Consider the following 22,318-nt stretch of genomic DNA (forward strand, 5'->3'; position numbering starts at 1 on the left):
TCAATACGAAGAAAAACTTGTAATTCCCAGCAAAGGAAGTACAGAGCACGACATGTCATATCTACGAACTAGAGGACCCATTATTTTGGAGAACCAAGAATCGTTCACCGAAACCATACCGGAAATCGGTGGTTGCTACCGCGCAATGCCACAAATCCCGTGCAAGAGGGGCATCCCCTTTTCCCGGTAATACCTTCCAAGCCTTGAGACGAACGACCATGCGATCGGGGTTTTACCATAAAACACACGTTTCCGTGCGTTGAAACGTTCAGTGTATAAACAGTAGCGGTTTGTGACTTCAAAGTGAGAAAACTGGAGTGACGTACTTTTTGGCGAGCAGGACAAATGTAAAGGAACCGAAAACTTCATCTCTTACTGATGCGATTCATCCCATGTATGTATTCGGCGTGATGGTTCACAGCATATTCCGTTGGCTCACTTCATGGTTTAGTGCATAGTCCGTTTGGTTATGGATCACATCCGTAGTGTTTCGTACAGTGGATAAGAAGAAAAGGACTGCTACTGGGTCATTCGGTGCAAGTTAAAAAACCCTTCCGAGTCGTTTAATTCCACATTCCACTGCGTTACGTTTCCACGCCCCCGCGTGTCGCGCGTTCTGTTGTTTCCCGCATTTACCCGGAACTGTTATTTGGGTGCCCAACATGCTAAGACATGGCATTCCGAACCTGGAAAAGTTCCTGGAATTGCAACTATTGTAGCAGGAAAATATTTATTCAGTCACTATTTATCCAAACTGACACAAACAGGGAAGAGGGGCAGGCATTGTTTGCAAGCTTTTTCAAAAAGGAGAAACGGTACCGAAGCTCCTTGAGTTAGGTTCCCCCGCCATCACTGCACGTATTACGCAGTGCATACTCATATGCACTAAACGGGCGGACGACTGCTTGTATGTGCAGCGTCAACGTAGTTTTTAGCGTGACGCTTATGTGTTCCAGTCTGCCCAGCGCGTTCAGCAGTTCCAAGTGGTGTAATAGAATATCCAGCCGCTCATGACCAAGGGCGGCTTCGACAGAAACGCAAAATATTTCTGGGTAAGCGAATTGCCGGTCAAATTTGTCGAGCATACGCCAAACGTTGGTGATTCGCAGCCGTCGACTTTCAACAATTTAACGGGCGTAATTCTCACCAAAAAATGTCAGCACTGGATTCTTCTCTGAGTCATATAACCTACTCCAGCCGAATCATTGCAGTTTTATTTAATCCACTATATTGTAGCGTGCCGGCAGAGCATATGAGACGAACCATGAAGGAGGTGAATTATCTATTTACATTATTTACAAGATGGCGGTGAGATGGCCAGAGCAGGGTACACCTGCACCTTCTTCGGCGTTGTCGTCGTCGCTAGTGCTTTGTAATGTCGCTTATGGGTATTGCCCACCGCTATGTCCCGTGACATTACCCCCCGGTCGAGGGCGACCGTCCCGGTCGGAGCTGCGGCACGGTGAGGATGGTGATGCCGATGAGCAATGTCAGAGAGAGAAAAGACAGGAAAGAACCGCTTGCCGCCACGGGTGAAGGTGATGGGTTTGGTGAACACCGGCCCGTAGCAGCCATGTCCGCGTGGCAAGGACGAACCGGTGAGGGCTTGGAACCACGTCGGACCACAGGGCTGCGGACACGTCGTCGTCGTCGTCGTCGTCTGGTCACACGTCGTCGGGTCTTCGCGGCTCTGGACGGGCTCGTCACGGTCTGGGGACACTGGGCGGGGGAACGTCGTCGAGTTCTGGTAGCGGCGGGGATGGGGCTGCCTGACGCGGCTAACGCACCCTCGATGATTGCGCCGATGCCGATGAGAAGCGAAGCTTGGGCGAGGACGGGGATGGACCCGCGCACTCCACCAAATGTAACGAGGTGGCAGAACATATGAGACGAACCATGAAGGAGGTGAATTATCTATTTACATTATTTACAAGATGGCGATCAGATGGCCAGCGCAGGGTACACCGGCACCTTCACGTGACAATATTTTCATTATTACAACCCCATTAGTCCAACCGACAGTCCCGCATTCGAAGGTTCGGATTTGCATGACGTTGAGGTCGCCGACCAGTAAACGTATAGGGTTTCAATGTCGCTGGCCTACGGTAGGCCACGCCCCGAAAGCAAGTACTGAACCATACCTGGGGGCAACTCTCTGTGGCAATACATGATGATGATTGATGATTGATATTTGTATTCCCGTTTTGGCGGGGGTATGACGTGTCATCTCACTAAAAAAAGCAAATATACCTATGTTTTACACTCTTCTTTTAATACTAATCATCCTTCACTAGCCATCCAGTGAAGGTTACAGAGCCTAACCACGCCGCTTTTCTACGCACCTGGAAGTAGTTCAGCAAAAATAATTGACTGGCTAGAATATGAGTAATTCAAAAATAAAGTTCTTATGTTTTTGCCTTGGATTGATAATGTCACTGAATTATTAGCAAGAATATATGAAACAGAAAGCAGTTTTTTTACATTTTCGGGATTTTGTTGTTGCGGCTGTCGCCACCGGCGTCGCAATGGTTCTCTTTTGAAGAAAACATGGCGTCCTCGTCAACTGCCTTAGGCAGATCGCCCCTTGATTCTCCTAATAGGATTTTTCTGAAGCCTGAGAAGCAATAGCTGCGAAAACAAACGAAACAAGTGGTTTGCAAAATGTACGCCCGAGTGAGATGAATGCAACCGGGACTCTCCGTCGTTACCGCAATCCGTTCGGTTAACCAGTTTCCCGGCGTAAGCGAGCATATGTGTAAGCGTGTGTGCGAGCTGCTCTTTCGGTTTACTGCGCCAGCTCAATGCAAGTACGCTACACATGTCAGTGGTGCTGCCCACTTTTCAACTCCAGAGGAGCTTACAAATCAGTGCATGTCGTCAAAGCTGCAGCGCTTGCAAAATTCACTTCACTTCTGAACGATACAGACTTGGCCGGTGTAGTCTAGGGTCACTGATTTCTCCAGTCAAAGCGTTGACTTGTTTTTACAGACAAATGTAGCGGGGGGAAGGAGACGCCAACATTTCTGTAGGCTGGGCGATCGTGGTTCAGCGTATTCAAGTACGGTGCTCATGCGAAGAAATGAACCTATCAAATGCGTACCTGTCACGCTGAAACTGAAACCGAAACCAGTTTTTTCGGAACTAGTTTGGCGCAGTATCACAGAGCAGTTAGCTGCCCCTCCCATCATAGCTTTCTCTCCATTGCCACAGAAAGTTGTTCCCGAGTTTAGATAAGAGCATGCAACATTCAAAATCAATACCTCGGTACGACTCTCCGAGCGCTACTACGGTCACTCGCGGCGCCCGTAGAGGTCTTTCTGACGGGCAAGTGTGCAGTAAATACCTGCAAACAAAAGCCCAAAAGGAAGAGCACCATGACTGTGGGTACTTGTTGTAGGAAATACAAATTACCACGCAATGTTTAGGACTAGACAACATGTTTCCGAGTTTAATCCAGTCAACTTTAAAGGATGTCGCACCGAATCGTAAAAAATGCCATGAATCACACAGCGAAACATCAAAATAATCTTTATGACAAAGCAGAATGGCTTTCCCCTTCAAGTCGCCTTTTCTGGCGTGATAGACCAAACTATTTTAACACGGAAGCGTTTTATTCCGGGATACGGAACAATTTCAGTGATATCATATCCGTCGCGGAAATGACGCCAATACAACGAAGCAAGCGGCCTGTAAAGGGTGCACCCCTGCACACAGAGTCTTCTTGCTGAGAAGCAACCTTTAGTACAAAAGAGTTCGTTATACTTAGGGTTGTTCGTTTTCGTGCTTTATATTTTAACACGAAAGTGTTTTATGCCGGGATAGACCAAGATTTCACTGATGTCATACCCTTCACGAAAAGGACGCCAGTACACCTTTACGGAAGCGACCCGCCCGCAGGACGTCGCTCGCCAAGCACACCCACAAGACAGCCGCCGACCCGCGAATCATGCCCAGCTGGAGATTTCGCTGCACATTTCATTTTCGTGTTTTACCGATTCTTATGACAAATAAATGAACCACTGTTTTTCATGTTATACCAGCGCATGGGCGGTCATACCTAATTTGTCATACCAGCGCGCACACGCCACGCGCACACAAAGATTTAAAGATTGGTTTGGGTACCACCGGAGGGCGCAACGCCAAGGCTTAGTGGTTGGGACGTCGGGCCTCTTTTCCAGGTGACAGGGGCGGAATCTAGATCACGGCGGCAGTTTTAAAGACGATAGTCTTTCTTGGGCTAATTAAACCCAGAAATTTTGGTCTGTGTGTATGTCTGTCTGTCTGGATGTCCGTCTGTCTGTCTGTAACTCGATTCAGCCACCTGGCCAAAGTAAAATGCTTGCTGTCCAATAGTCTTAATACTCACCGCCAAATGTGAGCGTCTAAGCCCGGTTTATATGTTCATACTTCTCCACTTTGTTGAACTAGAACTTGACATTACGCAATTATAAGACAGAAAATCAATGCATGAGTGATATTTGCAGTGTTCCTTTATTAAAAAATTCCTGGGTGCTTGGTTTTTCGGTAGCAAATGATATTCTACATCTACTGGAGAAAACCGCCCCCTGCTGTTCTGTTGCCCGCACCACCTGCTGGCGGCATATGAGAAATCACGCGGCAACAGCAAAGAAAGGTTCCACTAGCTAGGTCTCACGTTCTGCTTGGAACGCACGTGGAGCACGGCAACGCGGTTCTATAAACCTTGAAGTCGGCCTCCTCGATTCACGCACGTCTCCGCCGTACTGCAGTGCTGGCATCGAGGAACCCCGCCTGTAGCAGTGAAACGCGGTAAATTCAAATCGCCTTGAGAAAACCTTTATTGTGTTTACTTTGGAATGAGCGCAACGGAAAAGAAACAGCATGAGAGGTGAGCGGGAAAGCAAAGGAGGGCATTTCCTTGGCAAATGTGTGCAAAGACTATCGTCTTTCGGCGACATTTGCAACGAAAGGAGCAGATACGCGGCCAATTTTTTATCATGAAGGCGGAAGACATACTATGGAAGCGGAAGACCAAAACAGCCGTGTTTCGCGAGCTTCCGCCTCACGTTAATATTTCTCAGGTGATTCGAATCATTAGGCAGCCCGTTTCTCAAACTGCATGGGTAACACCGGCGCGTAAAATATCCATCGTGCCAATGCTTCGCGCAGGTTTCCTTCCGAAGTAAACTTGACTGGCGGGAAGTCTGCACCGCGACGAGTTTTTGCATTGTCGCGCCGTACCCAATATGTTAGTATTGCAATTTTTTATAGGTGCACATCAGTAATGAACCCCCGGATGGAGGTTTCCTTTTGCTGGACATCATTTTCTACTCAGAACCTCCTACATCAAACTAAGAGGTTTTCTTTATCAATTTTCACCCTTTTTACAAATATCTGCCAACACTGAACTCTGAAAAACCCTTAAAGTTTGCTATTCAGAAGCCTGGATTTCGTGGTTGCCGTCATTTTCGCCATGCTTGTGTATTTCCAGCTTCAACAGTGATTAGAAATCAGTAGAAGTGAAAAGAAAAGTAGGGGTCCAAGTTCACAGTATATGCGATTTTTGGAATAGCAAAGAAACAACAGCAACAACATACGCAGCCGTCCTTGCATTCTTCCATACATAATAGGCTCATTCATTCATATCTATAGCACGCCATTCAGAACCTGCTATGTTAGACTAGAAGGGCGATTAATTTGTATAATTGGTTGTTAACCGTCCGCCTCCGCACGCGTGGGTGCTAATTATTCCTATTTAGAATGCGCGCAGATGGCAATCTCATTACGCATGTTGCGGTGGGTTGCGACATGATCGTTTCGTATCGAACAATTTGGGCGGGATAAGAACCAATATTACGGGGAAATTCCATTCGCAGGCGGATGTGTTGCTGAGGGCTCTGCAGAAGCACACGGCAGCGCCGAGAGGCGTTCCAGCGCGGCTCAACCTTGAAATAAATGATCGCGTTTGCGGTAGCAAACGAACGGAAGCTGCGCCACGTGCTCCGCAATCACCCTATATAAGCGAGTTACAGAGACGGCCGTTGTATACGCTGACCACTGTGGAGCAGCCTGAATCTTGCAAAGCTACAAACGGTGAGTTTTCTGAAACTGTAAATAGACATTTTCGCTTTTTTTTTTTTTGTAAAGCACACCACCCTTTTTCAACCGGAGGTGGTTATAAATTGTAGATGTAATATGTTTTCTTACAAATCTCATTATTAACGCGAATAAAGAAAGTAATAGGTTGTAGAAATGCTTTGAAGATCACGAGGTACTTGAAGTCTGTGCTTAGTGCTTCATTCCGCACTTGCCGAAATAAACTTATCGGAGTGACAATGACTTTGTAAGTGAAGATAAGGACAATTTACCGTTCAGCAGAGTACTGCTTTGGGTAAAGTTGGTACATGGCGAAGTATCGAAGTGCAGCAGAAGACGAAAGACAGAAACACAGAAAACTAAGGCACACAAAGCACTCTGCGTGTCGTCTTCTCTGTGTAAGTGTCCCTCGTCTGGTGCTGTGGTTCGATACTTCGCTATGAAAAATTTAACAATGTACTACGTAATGTTTGTTGTGAACAGTACTCCTTTCAAATCTTAGCGTTGGTTTGACTTTCTGAACTGAAGGAATCAAAAGATAACAAATATGGAAAGGGAATTTACGAAGCACGGAAATCTCAAACTCGGAAGCAATGCGTTTTCAGTATGCTTTAATGCTAATACGACGATTGCGAGGTGCACAACCGAAAAATGCAGTTAACATCTTCACGTTTGCAGAAATGTAAGAGCAGGTTAGTATGGTGAGTACTCACACCCACTTAAACTTTCGCAAATTTTCAGCAGTCATACATTTATTCGTTGATAATAAAGCAGCTGAATAGCGAAAAGTAGTCAGCACAAAAAAGGTCATCCCCTGTAAAGTAAGCGTAGAAATATTCTATCTTTTTCCTGCCTTGAATAACGAACCATTATTGACCCATCAATAAATGAAAACAAAAGCATCCGGCTGGTTGCAATTGTATCCCAAATTCTCCCTTAATGTGCTATTCAGACCAGCTATCCTGTTTTGTGAGAAGTAAATTCAAACTAATGCCATGTTCAGATTAACTGCGCACTAACCATAAAATTGCATATGTTGCGCCTGTGTACAACTAATGTGATGGATTGTAGTAGCAAAATTACTGTTCTGAGCATATCAAAGTAACTTCTTAAACCATTTGAGCATATGCTTCCTTTGGACGTACGCGTTTACAGGTAAAAACTATATCATGTCGTGTTGTCAGCAATTGGTTCGGCAAACAATATATTGTGTCTACGCAAATATAGTCGACAATAAACTATTTATGGCGAATTTTGATGCCGGTGTTATATTCTACGTTATTTTTATCGATTTCTCCAACTTAAGAATTTCACTAGGTGCACCAGGAAAAGCTGCTTTATAAAACGAAGTGTAGAAGACTTCATTTTGTTGTTATCCGGTAGGTTCAAGTTTATTTTATGGACAGAGTACAGTGGGGCGATGGTGTTTTTTGAATTGTGTAACTTGTTTTGAAGCTCCGCAATGAAACCTATTTGTACTCTGGTTCTCTTTTTTTTTAATTTACATCAATGATTTGACTTTTGTTCCGCAGGCTGATATTTCTTTAGGTGTTTCGCGGACTAATAACTCCCCTTCAAACAAATGCTGCCACATGATGATCGATTCCTCTAACAAGAGGCTTATTCTGCTATCTACACGGGCTGTCAGTATTAGGGCATTAATTTGAACACGCAAGAAAACAACTTTTGCGCACAGAAACGAGTTCCCAGCGCCATAAGTTTCACCTTCAATATTGTATTATTTCCAACCTTTAAACCTAACGTGGGCGTTATATTTGCACAAAATCTAAAATTATGAGTTCCCATTTATATTATCTGCTCATATCAGAGATTTTGCCAGAGTGTCCTGGCAGAAAACTGAGAAGTTCTCTAGTTATCTACGATTAAGGAGTACAATACCCGTGTAAGATGGTTAGGATATGCGGTATTTATAACAAATATTAATACGAAAATGAAGTCATAAAACTGAAACTACCAAATTGTTGAGCCTTGATGTTTAGATAAGCTAAGTATAGGAGGGAAGACTCCCTTTTTAAACCCTATTTTTATCTTAGAAACTGCAGAAAAAATACCGTATCCTATTACCCTCTCATCTATTCGAGTCTGATATAAACAGAAATCGAAGCTATCCGCGGACATGTGAAATCTGTTATGACGGCATAAAATCACAGTCGTTAACATCATTCGATGCTATTTTCTCAAAAAAGACTACCACTAATTTTGCAAGCTCTTTTTTCATACCGCCAAGATTGTGATGTTTCTCTTACTGAATATTAGCCTTTCTGGCTATTTATTAATGAACTACAAAAAAATGTTACTTGGCAGTTTTCTGAGGAAATATTTTTTTACGACCCCGTGTAACATCCAATTGCAGGGGACTCTATCGTCTTCACGGTTAAGTCTAAATCAACTCCTGTTCGGGCCAAACCGCTCGCCTGTAATACGTTAAAGTACAATATTGAAATAAACCCCGAGATCTAGGGTATTGCGCTGAGGCATCAATCAAGGCATTGGTATAAGGTATTCCGCTAGAAATACTACAACCAATGGAATTGTGAGCAATACATGATAGAAGGCAGGACGCGAGCTCTTTTAACTAACATGGAAAATTAGCAACGGTGACATGTGTCCCTGGAGAGCATTGCCCCAAGTTTCGGCTTCAGGAGTTTCAAGTCCGCCGGGTGTAATTTAGCTATTTGCTTTTCAAAAGAAATAATTCCCTAATTAAAATGGGTAATATTTCTACTCAACTTAAAAATAGTTTAGGTCTTGAAGTCGCATAATGGGTCACTGCTGCCCTAGCCACCACTGCAATAAATTGTGGGCATGCTCCCTGCCTCCTTGTGCCTAAATGAAAAGTATGCTTATTCCTTGTACAGATTCTGAGATATTCGTTCGCTGTGCACGGAAGCCTAAAGGCGGCATTCATTTTGAATCATCCAAGCTTTGTAAATTAGACTAATTGCGACTGTTAAAAATTCGTTGCTGTGTACGGATCAACCCACTGCTATTTTCTACAAGAAAGGAAACAAATTTTCCTTTTTGTGGTTGCAATGGGAAGATTTATTTTGGTTTCACAGAAAGTGTAGTTTCCAGCCAATATTTTTTGCACAGATGGGGTACCCACGCGATGCTTTCTTTTGTATCTGCGTCGCGAGTCACTGGCTTCTCGGTCTCACGCGTGACCTATGTCCGTTATTCATTCCAGCGAACGCCTTTGCATGTTTATTAGAAGCAGAGTAAAAAATGACTGCACCTTCTTTTACTATCAAGGTTAAGAGTAGGTCCTGGCGGAAACAGGTGTGTATTTATTTTACCAATACTGCTTCGAAAGGCTCACTTTGCATCAGTTTATAAACTCGGCAAAGTTACAAAGGACGTCTGTGATTCATCGACCATTCCTCGCACGTTTTCAACCGCTCCTGTCCTACTGCCTTCACATCTGCGAAAGAAGTCTGATCTTGTGGGGTTTTCGTTTTCGATACACTCTTTCGCTTGACACTACCAAAATTCGATCGGATTTGTGACTTGTTTTGCTTGCCTTCTTTCAGGCTCAGCGATGATCGCCCTGAACAGCAAGACCTTCCTGGTCGCCCTTGTGGTGCTGGCTGCACTGTGCAGCCTGGCAGCCGCCCAGTTTGGCCGAGGCTACGGAGGGTTCGGCCGCGGCTATGGCGGCTTTGGCCGTGGCTACGGAGGCTTCGGTCGAGGAGGATTTGGCCGCGGGTTCGGAGGAGGTTTCGGCCGCGGCTTTTATGGCTAAAGTCTTCGTCCAACGCTTTCTACTGCTGGCCACACCCCGAGACTGCACAAAGTGTCTGCTGGATCTTTGTTACGAGTACTTCCGCCTACAACTGTAGAGTATGGTTGACTGCAAGCTTAGAGGCATTTAATAAATTATCGTTACAACCAACTACACGTCTTTTGCACAAATGTACGTTTCCCTGTATGAGGCCCACTTGACGTTCAAGTTTTTGTGAGTGGGCTTGCGGTGCTATCCCTGTTTTTTTGGTTGTGCCAGCCTCACTTTATTCCGGTGGTGCTGTTTCCCTTTCCAGCGCGCACTCCAATTTTCTGCGCGATTCTGAATACCTCGCAACGATCGTGCGTACCTCACACCCTTCCTGAGTCATAGATATATACAACTTCACCCTTAAAAAAATGTGCATGCAGAGCTGTTTCGAAAGACTGCTGGGAAGAGACACAACCCTCTGCATTGATGCTTTAGGAATAGCCCCGATGATAATAATTCGCGTTGATAAACGAAACCAGTATAATGGGAAAACATCTGGATGTTAATAGGCAAGCCATTACAGCTACTCCAAATTAGTTCAGTTTCTACACCGACCAGTCAAGAATTGTCACGGATTTGTTGTTAAATTACTTGACCACGGATACATAGTTTGTTTTTCTTTTTGTATGTCCACAAGATATCGTATTTGTCACAAAGACTGCAATCATTTTCACATCTGCGCCTGTAGTTGTACCATTACCGCCAGTTTGCAGTTTCCAGTATAGGTAAGACCTCCGCACACGTCAGGTCTAGATTCCTCGCCTTGTGACAAAATTCGATCATCTTTTTCTGAGTTCTGATCAGAGCTTGTTAGTCTCCCGCCCGCAATGCCGTTTACTTCTTTCTTTGTCTTTTTCACTATTGTTTCCTTTGCTCTTGGTTTTTTTTTTCTCTAGTTCCTCACAAATGAGCTTCTGAAAGGTCAAAGAGGAGTCTTCAATTTTGTTCGTTTTGTACTTTTTTATTGTATCTATATTTTTTATACATTTCGTAATTCATTCATTCATTGATTTATTCTGTCCTCCTTTGGTTTTTTTCTTCCCTGTTTTCATTCTGTGTTCCTTTCTTTCGTTCTTTATTTTTCTGTCCTTCCTTATTTCTTGCTTCATTGATTTAGTTCTTTCTACCTTGTTTTACTTATTTCTTTCTCTACAACTTATAAATCAACGAAAGGTACGTGAGAAGTGCTGCCCACGCTTTTGTCGGATTTCATTGTCCGGTTTTTTGACCACCAAAATTGCGAGGCGCCAAACTGAAAGCCGCTGCAATCAAAGTCAAAGCATAAAAGTAGCTGCAATCAAAGTCAAAGCATCAAAGTACAAAGTTCAGAACCCCTGAGAGTCAAAATACAAGCGTCAACGATAACAGCGCGAACTGCCGGAGAGGCTACTGAGTCCAAATCTTAACTAAATCGTAACTAAAAATATTAATTTCCAACTGGAGGTTGCCCATAAACATCGAAGCAGGTTGTAAAAAACACGCCGTATACTGAATGCATGTAGCAGTCGCGGTGTTGTGAATGCAAAAAAGCTTTTTACACCTATGTCACCACTGGAACCGTAATCATGTGGCCGAGCCAAATGTTTTCCATTACAAACCATGATCACAAATTAAGGGGAACGCCGCATAATTTGCAACGCAAGTTAAATATGTCATTTAGTGCGGGAATAATCTAAAATCTCGATGATCGGAAGCCCAAAAATCCAGAGGATTCGTATTTCCACTCTCCGCCCTGTGAGCGTGATAAATTGCCTCAGCAAGGTAAAGGAAAGAATGGTTCAGGATTGCCTTAAAGGGGCCATGCAGACTAAATACAAGTTTGTTTTATTCGAAATATTTGGTTTTTTATAGTGCCCGGAGCTCTTGCCCTGCACCTAACGATGCTTTATTCACTGAGAAACCAAGCACTTTAAGTCATGGATTTGATTCTCCCACTGAATCCTGTATTTTATCTCAAGGCAATTTCTCTCCAGTCAGCCGATTACCGCAGGTTAAAAAGATTTGGTTTTCTGCCGAAAGGAATGATCCCAGACCAAGAGACGGACAGGAAACCCTGACGCTGCCGCCCGCTTTCCGAGGCTTTCTCGTGCTGCGTTGACTCCAATATCTTGCGAGCATAGACGGCGGCGTCGCCCGCGCGTCAGCTCGCGTCGCCGTGCATTTTTGGCTACGGGCGCTGACCCGCGTCGACGCGGGACGACGCCGACGCGTGAAAACGCGGAGAGTACGCTGCATGTGGTTGGGCATTTACACCGTGACCTGTACGCAGGTCGAGCTGCTGTGTTTTACGTCCAGCGCGATTGGAAAGGTGCGCGGTTTGAACAGCCAAAAACAGTAGGGTAATTGCTAGGCGAGGAATGGGCGGTGCTTGGGAGGCAGCTTGTGCAAACAGTGCTTTTAAGACTAAAGAATCAATTGCTTCGTCCTGCAAAAAAGCGCCGTTGTTGTTGTAGCAGTGGACTTTAAGGTGCCCAGCCATATCGTCTTTGCATCTACTTAACACTCTCTACCTGGCTTCCACCTGTCGTCACGCGCTTCTGGTGTTCCCTTTGTTGTGTACGCTACTGTGCTTTCATCCGCAGCTTGGCAGCCTCAAATCGCGTAAACGAGACCCATGGTGACCGCATCCACACCACAATTATTCATACTCGTTCATTGATCACTGCAGTAGAAATAAAGGATCAAGTGATTGGCTTTTCTTCCGTGGCCCAGCGACCGTCCATTTGGGTGTGTGCGAGTGCGTGCGCAAGGGGTGAAGCTATGTTGTTGGTTTTTAGTGTAACAGTTAAGCGGAGAACATTTTCCTGTGGTGGTTGTGAAAAGCAGATGAATGGTAAAGGGGCGAAAGTTGGATGTTCGCGCTAGTACTCCGATACTCTTGGTCGTTAAACACCAGAGTTAGATGTGATTACACTCTTGTTTCTGAACTAAACTAAACTGATTTTCGTGTAAAGCTACAAGAATTGACCTAGCAGGAAAATATTTGTAGCTCTCTGACTGATACATAAGCGACTTGCGTCCTTCAGGCTTGCATTTAACAAGGTTGCTGCGCATATAATACGAACACACCAGTTTTTTTGCGTTAATTTGTAACGGACGCTTTGTCAGTGCACGTACAGTTCTCACGGATTGAAACGCGACACTGCGAGCGCGTGGGCTGCGGTACATGCAGCGCCGATTTGGACGCCCGTGGAAGCTAGGTGTTGCATTGTGGAATACCACGAGGATGAGAGCGTTTTGACCGTAGGCTTGCTGCTTCCGGTTGCGAATAAGCGGGGCTGTGATTCCCAGCAGCGACAGCGGTGCGCTGCGAGCGTGGAGCGCAGGAGCGCTTTTGTGCGCCGGTGGTTGTTGCCCGGTGGTTCGCGCAGCCAATTTCGCGACATCGTCTGATCGCGCGCTCTTGTTACGCGTGTCCTTCCGATGCGACACAGATAATGTGCTTGTAAGACACGGTTATGCTTATCTGAATAAAACGAGCGTCTGCACGAAGTAACAGCCAACTTTATTCCATGCTATAAACTAAAAAAAATTCACCCCACCTCCCCGAAGGGAATCGTGAAGAAATGCGAATGCACATGTCGAACACGTATTTCGGGGTCTTCGACTCGGCGTTGGCGTTTCGCAGCAGCTTCCCGAGCACGGTGTTCGGCGTCGGCAGCTCGCTTCAAGCGCTTGCGTTCGGCATCACGCGCTCTTCGCTTCGCAGCCTTGTCTTCCGCTTCTTCTTCTCCTCCGGTTGAAGATGACGTTGAAGCCACTACAGTGACGTTACCTCCAGCGAGAGGTGTAATGCTCGAACTGGATTGTATTACACTTCTTGCTCGAGGTACCGTTGCCGGCAGACATTCCATTTATATATACTTGCGACCGAGCGAACGGGAGAGTGGGGCGAGCGTCGAGAGGAGAAGCACCGAAGCACCGCGCCTACCCTCGCCTACACACTCCCACACACGCGGGAGCACCGGCGAGCCCGAGCGCGCTCTTCCTCTCCACTCACTCGCCGCTGATCCACCCGCACCACCTGCTCCGGTGGTGCGGGCGGAGAGGAGGGGAGAGGAGGAGCGCGCGCGCTCGCAGCTGTTGCTACGGGAGAGGGGGTGAGAGCGGAGAGATAACAACTGCGGGCGCGTGGACGCCGCACGGCGCCTGACATGGCTCGACTAAGAAATGCATTCCCATTTAAAACAGACGAGAGCCGATGGAGTACCAATGCACCGCACCACACCCGAACGTGCCTGCAAAGGCGTCTTTCCTTTTTTTTAGCTTACACTCTGGAATAAAGTTTGCTGTTCCTTCGCACAGAAGTTTCTTTTATTCATATGAGCGTTACTGCGCATTACATGAACATTACTGTGCCGCATTGGAAGGGCACGCGTAACAAGAGCGCGGTAGCAGACGATGTCGCGAAATCGGCTGCGCGCACAGCCGGGCTACTACCGTGGGCGCGGAAACGCGTTCCAGCGCTTCAGGCTTGCAGAGCCCCGCTGTCGCTGCGGGCAACCACATTCCCGCTCATTGGCAACTGGAAGCAGTTAGCATACGGTCAACACGCTCTAATCCTCGCGGTATACCACAATGCAACACCTATCTTCAACGGGCGTCCCCGGGCGGGGCTGCATGTACCGGCGCCACGCGCTCGCAGTGTCGCGTTTCAATCTGTGAGCACTGTACATGTCGTCACTTGAAGATCCATTTCTGCATTATCGCAAAATGTGCAGGTAGCCTATGTAAGGAGAGCTACTGCTTTTAAATGCAGAGCATTTCTTTAACTCACGATGTCACCCGGCGTTGGCGTGCCTCGGCGTCCGCAACAGCCGTTCCAGGTGCGCCCTCTCCCCCACTCCTCCTCTCCCGCATCACGCTACCCTCCTCGCTCTCAACAACACGTCCGCACCCCTCCCCCTACACTACATAAAAAATAATACTTACCGGCGCCTGGTTTCGATCCCACGACCCTGCGGGCGGAATGCAAGATACATGGTGCTCTACCCACTGCGCCACAAAGCCGACACAGAATGGAAGGCTACGAACGCGCCTTATATCCTTGACTCATTCAAACTACGTCAAGAAGCTGCTGATACAACGCATTCACTACCTGTGGGCGGAACGCGAGGTACATGGGGCTCTTCCCACTGCGCCACCAAACCGACACAGAATGAAAGGCTACGAACGCGCCTTATATCCTTGACTCATTCAAACTACGTCAAGAAGCTGCTGATACAACGCATTCACTACCACCAACTCCCCAAACACTAAACGTTAACGCAATACACCCGCCCCCTATGCGACACATTTACTCGAGTCCCCCTCGCGGGGAGATGGGCCCTTTTTTTCACTTACAGTTCCATTTGGAATACCGAATTCAAACCAGCGTACACTGTGGAACTCAGTTGCACGGGGTTTCGAGCATGTTTCGGTTGGCCCCGTTTAACTCATAGTAGCATTTTACAAGCCTCACAAGGCAATCCAAAAATCTCCCAACTCTGGTTTAACCAACTGATGAAACCTGCATGCATTTCTTCAATCTTGCATCTCAGCCAGTTCAATCCCTGCTCTTGTGGCCAGCAACTGCGTACATTCGGGAAAACCTCTGTAGTCACCACTGTACATAAAGGCATGATTGTTCTGGAAAATTGCTGTCATCCACTAGACGTGATACATCATATATCTGTGAAAAATGTACTCCTATTTTGATAGTCCACAAACGCAGCAGAGGCTAATTACTTGCACCCCGTTATCATGTATCATATCAACTTTTATTTTACTTTGAAGTTTTTTCGATATCATGCACGAACTAGCCCAATTTGCGGTATTGCTTCAGTTTATTTTACGCTGGTTTCCAGATAGCGAAGTTTCGCATTAGCCCTGCAATACCAGCCATTGATTTGGAACGCAGCCACTTTTTATCTCCTCTGACGTCATGCACATCTGCCGCGATATTTGGCATGCTGAAAGCGGTTACCTGAATTTTCGCAGAAGAAAGAACATTCTTAAAAGCTTGTGACAAGAAAAAAAATCCTTAGAGGAACCTAAAACTTCTTACGTGTGGAATTGAGAAAGCAGTACATTTTATTGCAGGCTATGGGATTCCCTATATCTAATAATATGTCTTTCGTGATTATGTCCTTTCCTGGTGCATCAATGCCTTTGTCAGAAGAAGGATATATGTCTGGCTTGTAATTTTCGCGTTGCAAATGGTTACTGAGTTGTCCAATGGTGGTCGTTTTAGCTGCAGCGGAAGCCTGCCTGTTTGGTTGCAGTGCGCACTTCTGTGTTCTTTTGCATCGTGCTCTGAGGCGTACTTCCGTGGCTGACCCCGCGTCACTGATGCTGCTTCGGTAGACGCTTCATAGTTAATCGCAGTAGATGCAGCACAGATTTATAGACACATGCCCAGCGGTGTGATTGTCCGTTCATTAGTGCCATAATTAGGCTTTTTCGGTTTCACCATTTTATTCTCTGTGTGGCTATGCCTGACAAGCTTGATCAATGGTCCATTTTAGTGATGCATATATACGATGTTTCGTTACACGCTTTTGCTGATTCCATATAAACGTGCTCATGTTACTGATGTGGGCTTCCAGTGGTGGGCTCATGTTCTCCTACTGTCGTCCTTATGATGATTTTACTTTTGCGTCATTTCCTTCTGTGCTCTGTTACTATGCTAAAAGTATTGGTCAGTCACCCTGTTTAGCTATTCGAATACTCTTTCACGTATACAAGTTTTGCTACTTCCGTAATTAGCGTGCTCAAAATGCTTCTGTAGGCCTCCAGTGGGCGGTTGTACACTACAGTCAAACCCGATTATAAGGAACCCAGATAGAGCAAATTATGCAGTATATAGAACAAAAATGAATCAGTTACGAAAATACATATTCCTTATAACGAAGTTCACATCGGATATATTCAACTTGGCGAACCTAGGATTGCCGCCGAAACGCATGGTCTCACAGCGGTAATTGAGATGTTGATTGGCCGCGGTTGAGACGTTTAGCCTCACATGGAGCGACGTGACGCCGGACACTTTCCGTAACTGAAGAAAAGTGGAAAGCAAGGCTAGTTGAAAATTCTTCATTACTGCGACTCCGCACAACAAAACGGGACCATAGAATTCCTTCGGGGATTTCCTGAGTGATGTCGACGACCAGGTTGCCGTCACTGTGAGCCCCTCTGACGCAGACACCGTCGCTATGTCATGGCAGCTGCCGCTTCTGGAGCACCAAATAGGCAGAGGATGTCGCAGGTGAAAGCCGTGCGCCGCTTAATGAAGCGCTTTCGGCAGTTGATATGCTCCGCCATTCTTTCTTCGAGAATAAAGGACACGGACTCGAATGCTGTACTAGTTGGCGCCGCTGAACTGAAAGAAAAAGAAAAATCACCTCTTTTTGGCAAGCAGGCAGTTGAGGCCGAAAGTATCGTTATTGCTTGCAATAAATGGATTATTTTGTGTATAGTAACGACATAACTGTGTTGGTTTCCGCCTGCGGGGATGAAGAAAGGGGGGAGTGTCCCGCGTACTGGGAACTCGTAACTAAAAACTCGTTATCGGTGTCTTTTGCTATGTCGAACTATTGGATATAACGAACTAATCGCGGCGCATATTGCAGTTCGCTATAACCACGTTTGACTGTATCATTGCCACCATCATGGTGATTCTCTAATCTCGTCGTTTTTGTTTCCGACTTGGTTTCCTTCTTCCCCTAATCTAAGGTTGTGACGCGTACCGATGTTACGGCATTGCTGCGCTCTTCCCCTTTGTACCCTTCTTATTCGAACGTGTGGGCCCCACATCTTCGCCGTTCCAGCGTTCGTCGTTACCGTGGCAACACTTGGTCGAAACGAGGAAGACAAGTCATAGCGTGCGCCCCTCCAAGGTGACGTCCAATGATTATCCCTTCTAAAAAAAGAAGCAAGCTCACAGTTATAGCCACAATGATGGAGCAAAGTCAAGGCCGAAATTTGGGCGAGTCGGAATACGTTCATCTTGCACAGCGTAAAATGATGGGGGACAAGTAAGTTAGAGACACCACAAACCCTGTTTGTGTAACGGTCTATTACTTACTCGTGTCCCGCCCTTTTACGCTATGCAAGATGGAGGGAGCAAAGGTCGTTGCAGCAGCACCGAAGAAGCAAATCGGCTGTTCCTCGACTTCAATCGTCGTGATGGTCGTCAAGGTAGCGTACAACTTCGGTGCCTTCAAGTGTTGCGCGTTATGGTGAGTTTCCTTCATTTTTTCTCTTCTATTTTTATTCTGGTGGCGATGTAGGTCACTTTTCCGGCCATGTTTGCGTCCCGCCAGGACCGGGCGACGCGTTTTCGCTCGGGGGATTCAACTTCGCGGGGGGGGGGGGGGGGGAGGGGAGGCGTAGAGGTGGGGGGGGGGCGATGGGGGATTTTATGCTTTTGCTATGGATTAGTTCACGAAATTTCACTAAAAAACTTGGGGATGCATCGTACCGCGAAGCTATGAACGTTTGCAACACACGGCAGATAGTTGCCTGATCAAGTGTCTGCAATATATTTAGAAGTATCTCCAGTGTCGCTGTAGAGCCTAGTTTTAAGGGGAACTTCGGTATCCTGCTGGCGTTGTTTTCGAAGCCGATCACGTATAGATACTTGGAACGGAAGCGTTGATAATTGTGCCGGTAATGCGAGCCAGCCTCATGTATGTTTGGTTGTCGCTCGGGAGACGGGGAATGACGTTACGCGAGGCGGGGATTTCCCGGGTATCCGCGACCTTGGTGAGTAAACGCGACCACGTTCGCGCGCCAAAGATAGGCTCTGGCACGTGTCGGTAGGGTGTGCTATATAGGCACGACGCTCCGAACAGTCGGGATCATTGCACGCTCACCACAGCTTCCAGCAACCCGACATTTATCAGGCCTCAAACAGGTGAGTCTTGAAGATAACTCGATGGCTAGCAAAGAAATAAGGTTTTTTTTCATTGCTGTCATGTCTTTTTCTTCTAGCTTGTACGGGTATTGTTTCTAAACCCTGAAGTCGTGTGAGACATTTTGGGATATCGCGTCGTTTCAGAGGACCGTACTATTTATGTTTGCAGCGATGTTCTCTCGCAGCGTCAGCATAACTGGCGAAAGTTGGTTTTTAAGAGCATAACTGGCGAAAGTTGGTTTTTAAGTGCAACCCCGCATTTGAGGTATGGTCCTAAAATTAGAGAGCCATAGAAGCCCCCGTAGGTGGGCAGCAATCTCTGACGGCAAATTGTGCAAAATGTCTGCAACGTTACGCCGTTACATACACAGTTATAAGCTCAGGTAACATCTCGTGAGATGCAAAAATCCGTGGCTGTAAATGTTATTGTATTACGACCCTCAAACTTAAGCCATTACACTGGATTTCGCTGTATTTATACTGTGTAACTTAAAACTTTCCGCTGGAATTCATTCAACTGTTTTGAAGAGCCCTTGACAGCGTTCGAGAATATTTATTTGTGTTTTTCGGGGTCTCGAAAGTTATTATTACTTCCCCCTCAATGACCCTAAATTTCTCCCATTCGGTTAACGGTAGCAAGAAAATGTGTCCGCTTTCAATTGAGAAATACTTTTTTGCTCTGCCGAAGAGAAAATTGATAACACGATACGGCTGACTAATAAATAATACAATGCTGTTCGTTTGCTTCGGTGCGGACACTTTGCAGATATCGAATCGGGTATAAACTGTACGCATCCAATGGATGCGAAAAAAAAAGTCAGTTCACAACTAAGTGCACGAAACTTTTGCTGCCATAATTTACAGGTGCCTTGGGCGTTTCATGTAGGCGATACCGAAACCTAGCTTAATTTATCTTCGGAATAAGTTTCGAGCTATTCCACTCCCTGCATAAAGAGCTTCGGCGGAAGTGTGTTGCTTCTGCTGCGTCCTACGGTGGGGAACACCCTTTACAATAAACAGTTGCGTGCCTATTACAGGAAGACTCTACAAAATGACATTTCCCAAATTTTCTTTGAGGTATTTACTTTGACCTTAAGTATCAGTAGCCTTGTATGTCGCGTGAAACACTTCATATCGAGCGAAAGGCTTCATGTTCCGTATTAATCGTCTTTAAGTTTCACGTTTCATTAATTAGTCATCGAAACCTGAGCGTGTGTTCACGACTACGCTTGGAAAGATTGACAGATTGATTTCAGAGCTCACGAGGTGAAGAGTTTTCTCATCAGTGTAAAGTACACGCTTCAATGGCTGCTCATTTTGTTTCAGGCTTTGCCATGATCTCCCTGAGCAGCAAGTCCTTCCTCGTCGCCCTGGTGGTGCTAGCCGCCCTGTGCAGCCTGGCAGCCGCCCAGTACGGCTACGGCGGATTCGGGCGCGGCTACGGAGGCTACGGCCGTGGATTCGGCGGCTACGGTCGTGGATTCGGGGGAGGCTACGGCCGGGGCTTCGGAGGTGGATTCGGCCGGGGCTTCGGCGGCGGCTATGGCCGTGGCTTCTACGGCTAAACCATACCACACGGAACGCATCACACTGCCAGCAACGACACCAGAATCATCATGGGCATTTAGAATCCTTCAAAAATAACCAAGGAGCATCTGGAGAAGCTTCAACCAAAATACGGCTGAAGCATTTAATAAATTATTTATTCATACTTTGTGAACCGAGCAGTCAGTCTAGGGCGGGTAAAGGGGACGTGCGCCTTTGGTGAACGTTTTGGCTCAAGGGTAGAAAGAAATTTTTGCACAGCAGCTGTTCACACCGACATTTCAAGATACGGCGGGGCAGCGGCCCGCGGATTTGTCTAGTACCGAATGTCGTAATCTCCGTAAACTATGCACTATTACCGAAAAACTGACAGCTAAACTTCATAATTACCGCAGTCGCCTGCGTCATTGCGCGGACGTGAATAACTTTCCCTACATTAACCATGCTGGTTAATTAAACACCAGTAAGTTTTTACTACGCTGCTACTGGCCACGTGCATTCGGGGGATCGCGCGAACGGTGGTTAGGCTAGCAGCCACAATATTCCTTGTCTTCATTGAGCTGCAGCGGACCGAACAAAGCAAGCCTGCGGGGGAAGAGAGCGTCGCCGGATGGTAAAAGTGCGTCCTCAGGTATACGCCGTTATCCCCCAAGCCACTATAACAAGCCTGCTGTTCTCTTCTCATATTGCCATTGTTTTATTGTGTGCTCCGATCGGCCCGTTCCACATAAGCTTCTACAGAAAGAAATTACACTGGAAAGTTTGACACGGGCACTTCCTGTTCAATAATGTATACCCGGTATATGATAATAAATGCAGTAACACATGTCGCCTGCACTGCAGTCGCCGAATGCTCCGCACCTACCTAGTTGTTCTTCGCGGCGTGCTGTCGTGGTACCCTCAACAGCGGTTAATACAGAACGCCTCGATACCTAATTACCGCCTACACGTATTGCTTTTTTGTTATCGTCAGACTGCATCCGCAAACAAACATCTACAACAGCACCCAGGAGTGATTTCTGTTTCGGAGTGCGGTCTATCCCGAAGGGTCCGTGGGGTGCCACTGCCTTGTCAGACGCTTTCAGGAGTCCGACACCAGTATGATCGGGAAGCGCTAACCTCTGCAGTTCGCTCAATGAACTGTATAGGTGACCTGCCGGCTAACATTTTATTGTACTACGTCCCTGAAAGAACCTACCGTGTGAAATTTGCTACCATCCACTGGTTTAATCAAACCGACACAAGGCGTCTGCTTGCGCAAGGTTCAAAACTGGAAAGCGGTTTAGTAGTTTTTCTAAATTACAGAAAGCATACAAGAACTTGCACCGTACGCCGATAACATCAAAATCCTTCACTTCTGTCGACCAATTTACGATAAATCGATGTGACATGTGTTGCTGTGATTACATTTATCTTTAATGTAGAGCGTGATAAGCTAGTTTGGGCTTTACCTAGTACCGTGGGTTAGCATTCCAGAGATAGCATACTAACGAGCGGTAGAAATATGCTTAATTACAACATTTGAGACAATGCTTTAAAAATAAATTAGTTTTAGGCAGCCAATACTACTAATACGCTTTCAGAGTAAAGAATAAAAAGTAGATATATTGCGGATATATGCAATAAAACCGAAATAAATGTAGTAAAAACACTGAAACATTTCATTTGATCGGATTGGGTTGGTTTGATTTTCGACTGCACGTCTTGCATCTTGCTAGAATAAGGCCGCAGCAACTGTGTACGGTTTTGAACCCGACGAGAAAAACTCGTGCCTTTGAGTGTATGTGCACTTCCCATTGTGCTATAGGATGTCGGTCCTGCATATATGCTCGCCTGTTATTGGTGATATGCGCAGGTTTGAACATTCAATTTGATAAATAACGTACAACACAAGTGCATACATATTGTTTATGATATGTTCATTGGCAACCGCCGTTTTGATAGGCCAATCTGCATATTTGAGGATACCTAGTTCTCATGGCTTGCTGATAAGACTTCCCCTCTAGGGG

General features: G+C 46.2%; 1 protein-coding gene and 1 long non-coding RNA gene across 2 annotated transcripts; both read left to right on the forward strand.

The window, feature by feature from the left end:
• Positions 1-5,926: 5,926 nt before the first annotated feature.
• Positions 5,927-9,988, forward strand: LOC144175788 (uncharacterized). Its single transcript, XR_013323684.1, has 2 exons — positions 5,927-6,072; positions 9,627-9,988. It is a non-coding gene; the product is annotated as an uncharacterized LOC144175788 (long non-coding RNA).
• An 8,651-nt stretch (positions 9,989-18,639) lies between these two features.
• Positions 18,640-20,475, forward strand: LOC144175790 (uncharacterized). Its single transcript, XM_077704800.1, has 2 exons — positions 18,640-18,764; positions 20,091-20,475. The coding sequence occupies exon 2, from the start codon at positions 20,099-20,101 to the stop codon at positions 20,327-20,329; it is 231 nt and encodes a 76-aa protein (XP_077560926.1). The 5' UTR covers positions 18,640-18,764; positions 20,091-20,098; the 3' UTR covers positions 20,330-20,475.
• Positions 20,476-22,318: the final 1,843 nt, after the last annotated feature.

The sequence above is a fragment of the Haemaphysalis longicornis genome, unplaced genomic scaffold, assembly GCF_048455015.1.
Source record: "Haemaphysalis longicornis isolate Haplotype H1 unplaced genomic scaffold, Haemaphysalis longicornis Haplotype H1 scaffold_3, whole genome shotgun sequence".
NCBI classification, from domain to species: domain Eukaryota; kingdom Metazoa; phylum Arthropoda; class Arachnida; order Ixodida; family Ixodidae; genus Haemaphysalis; species Haemaphysalis longicornis.

Bases quoted from the DNA above. Each gene is read 5' to 3' on its own strand.
- LOC144175790 (XM_077704800.1), top strand. From the start codon at position 20,099: ATGATCTCCCTGAGCAGCAAGTCCTTCCTCGTCGCCCTGGTGGTGCTA.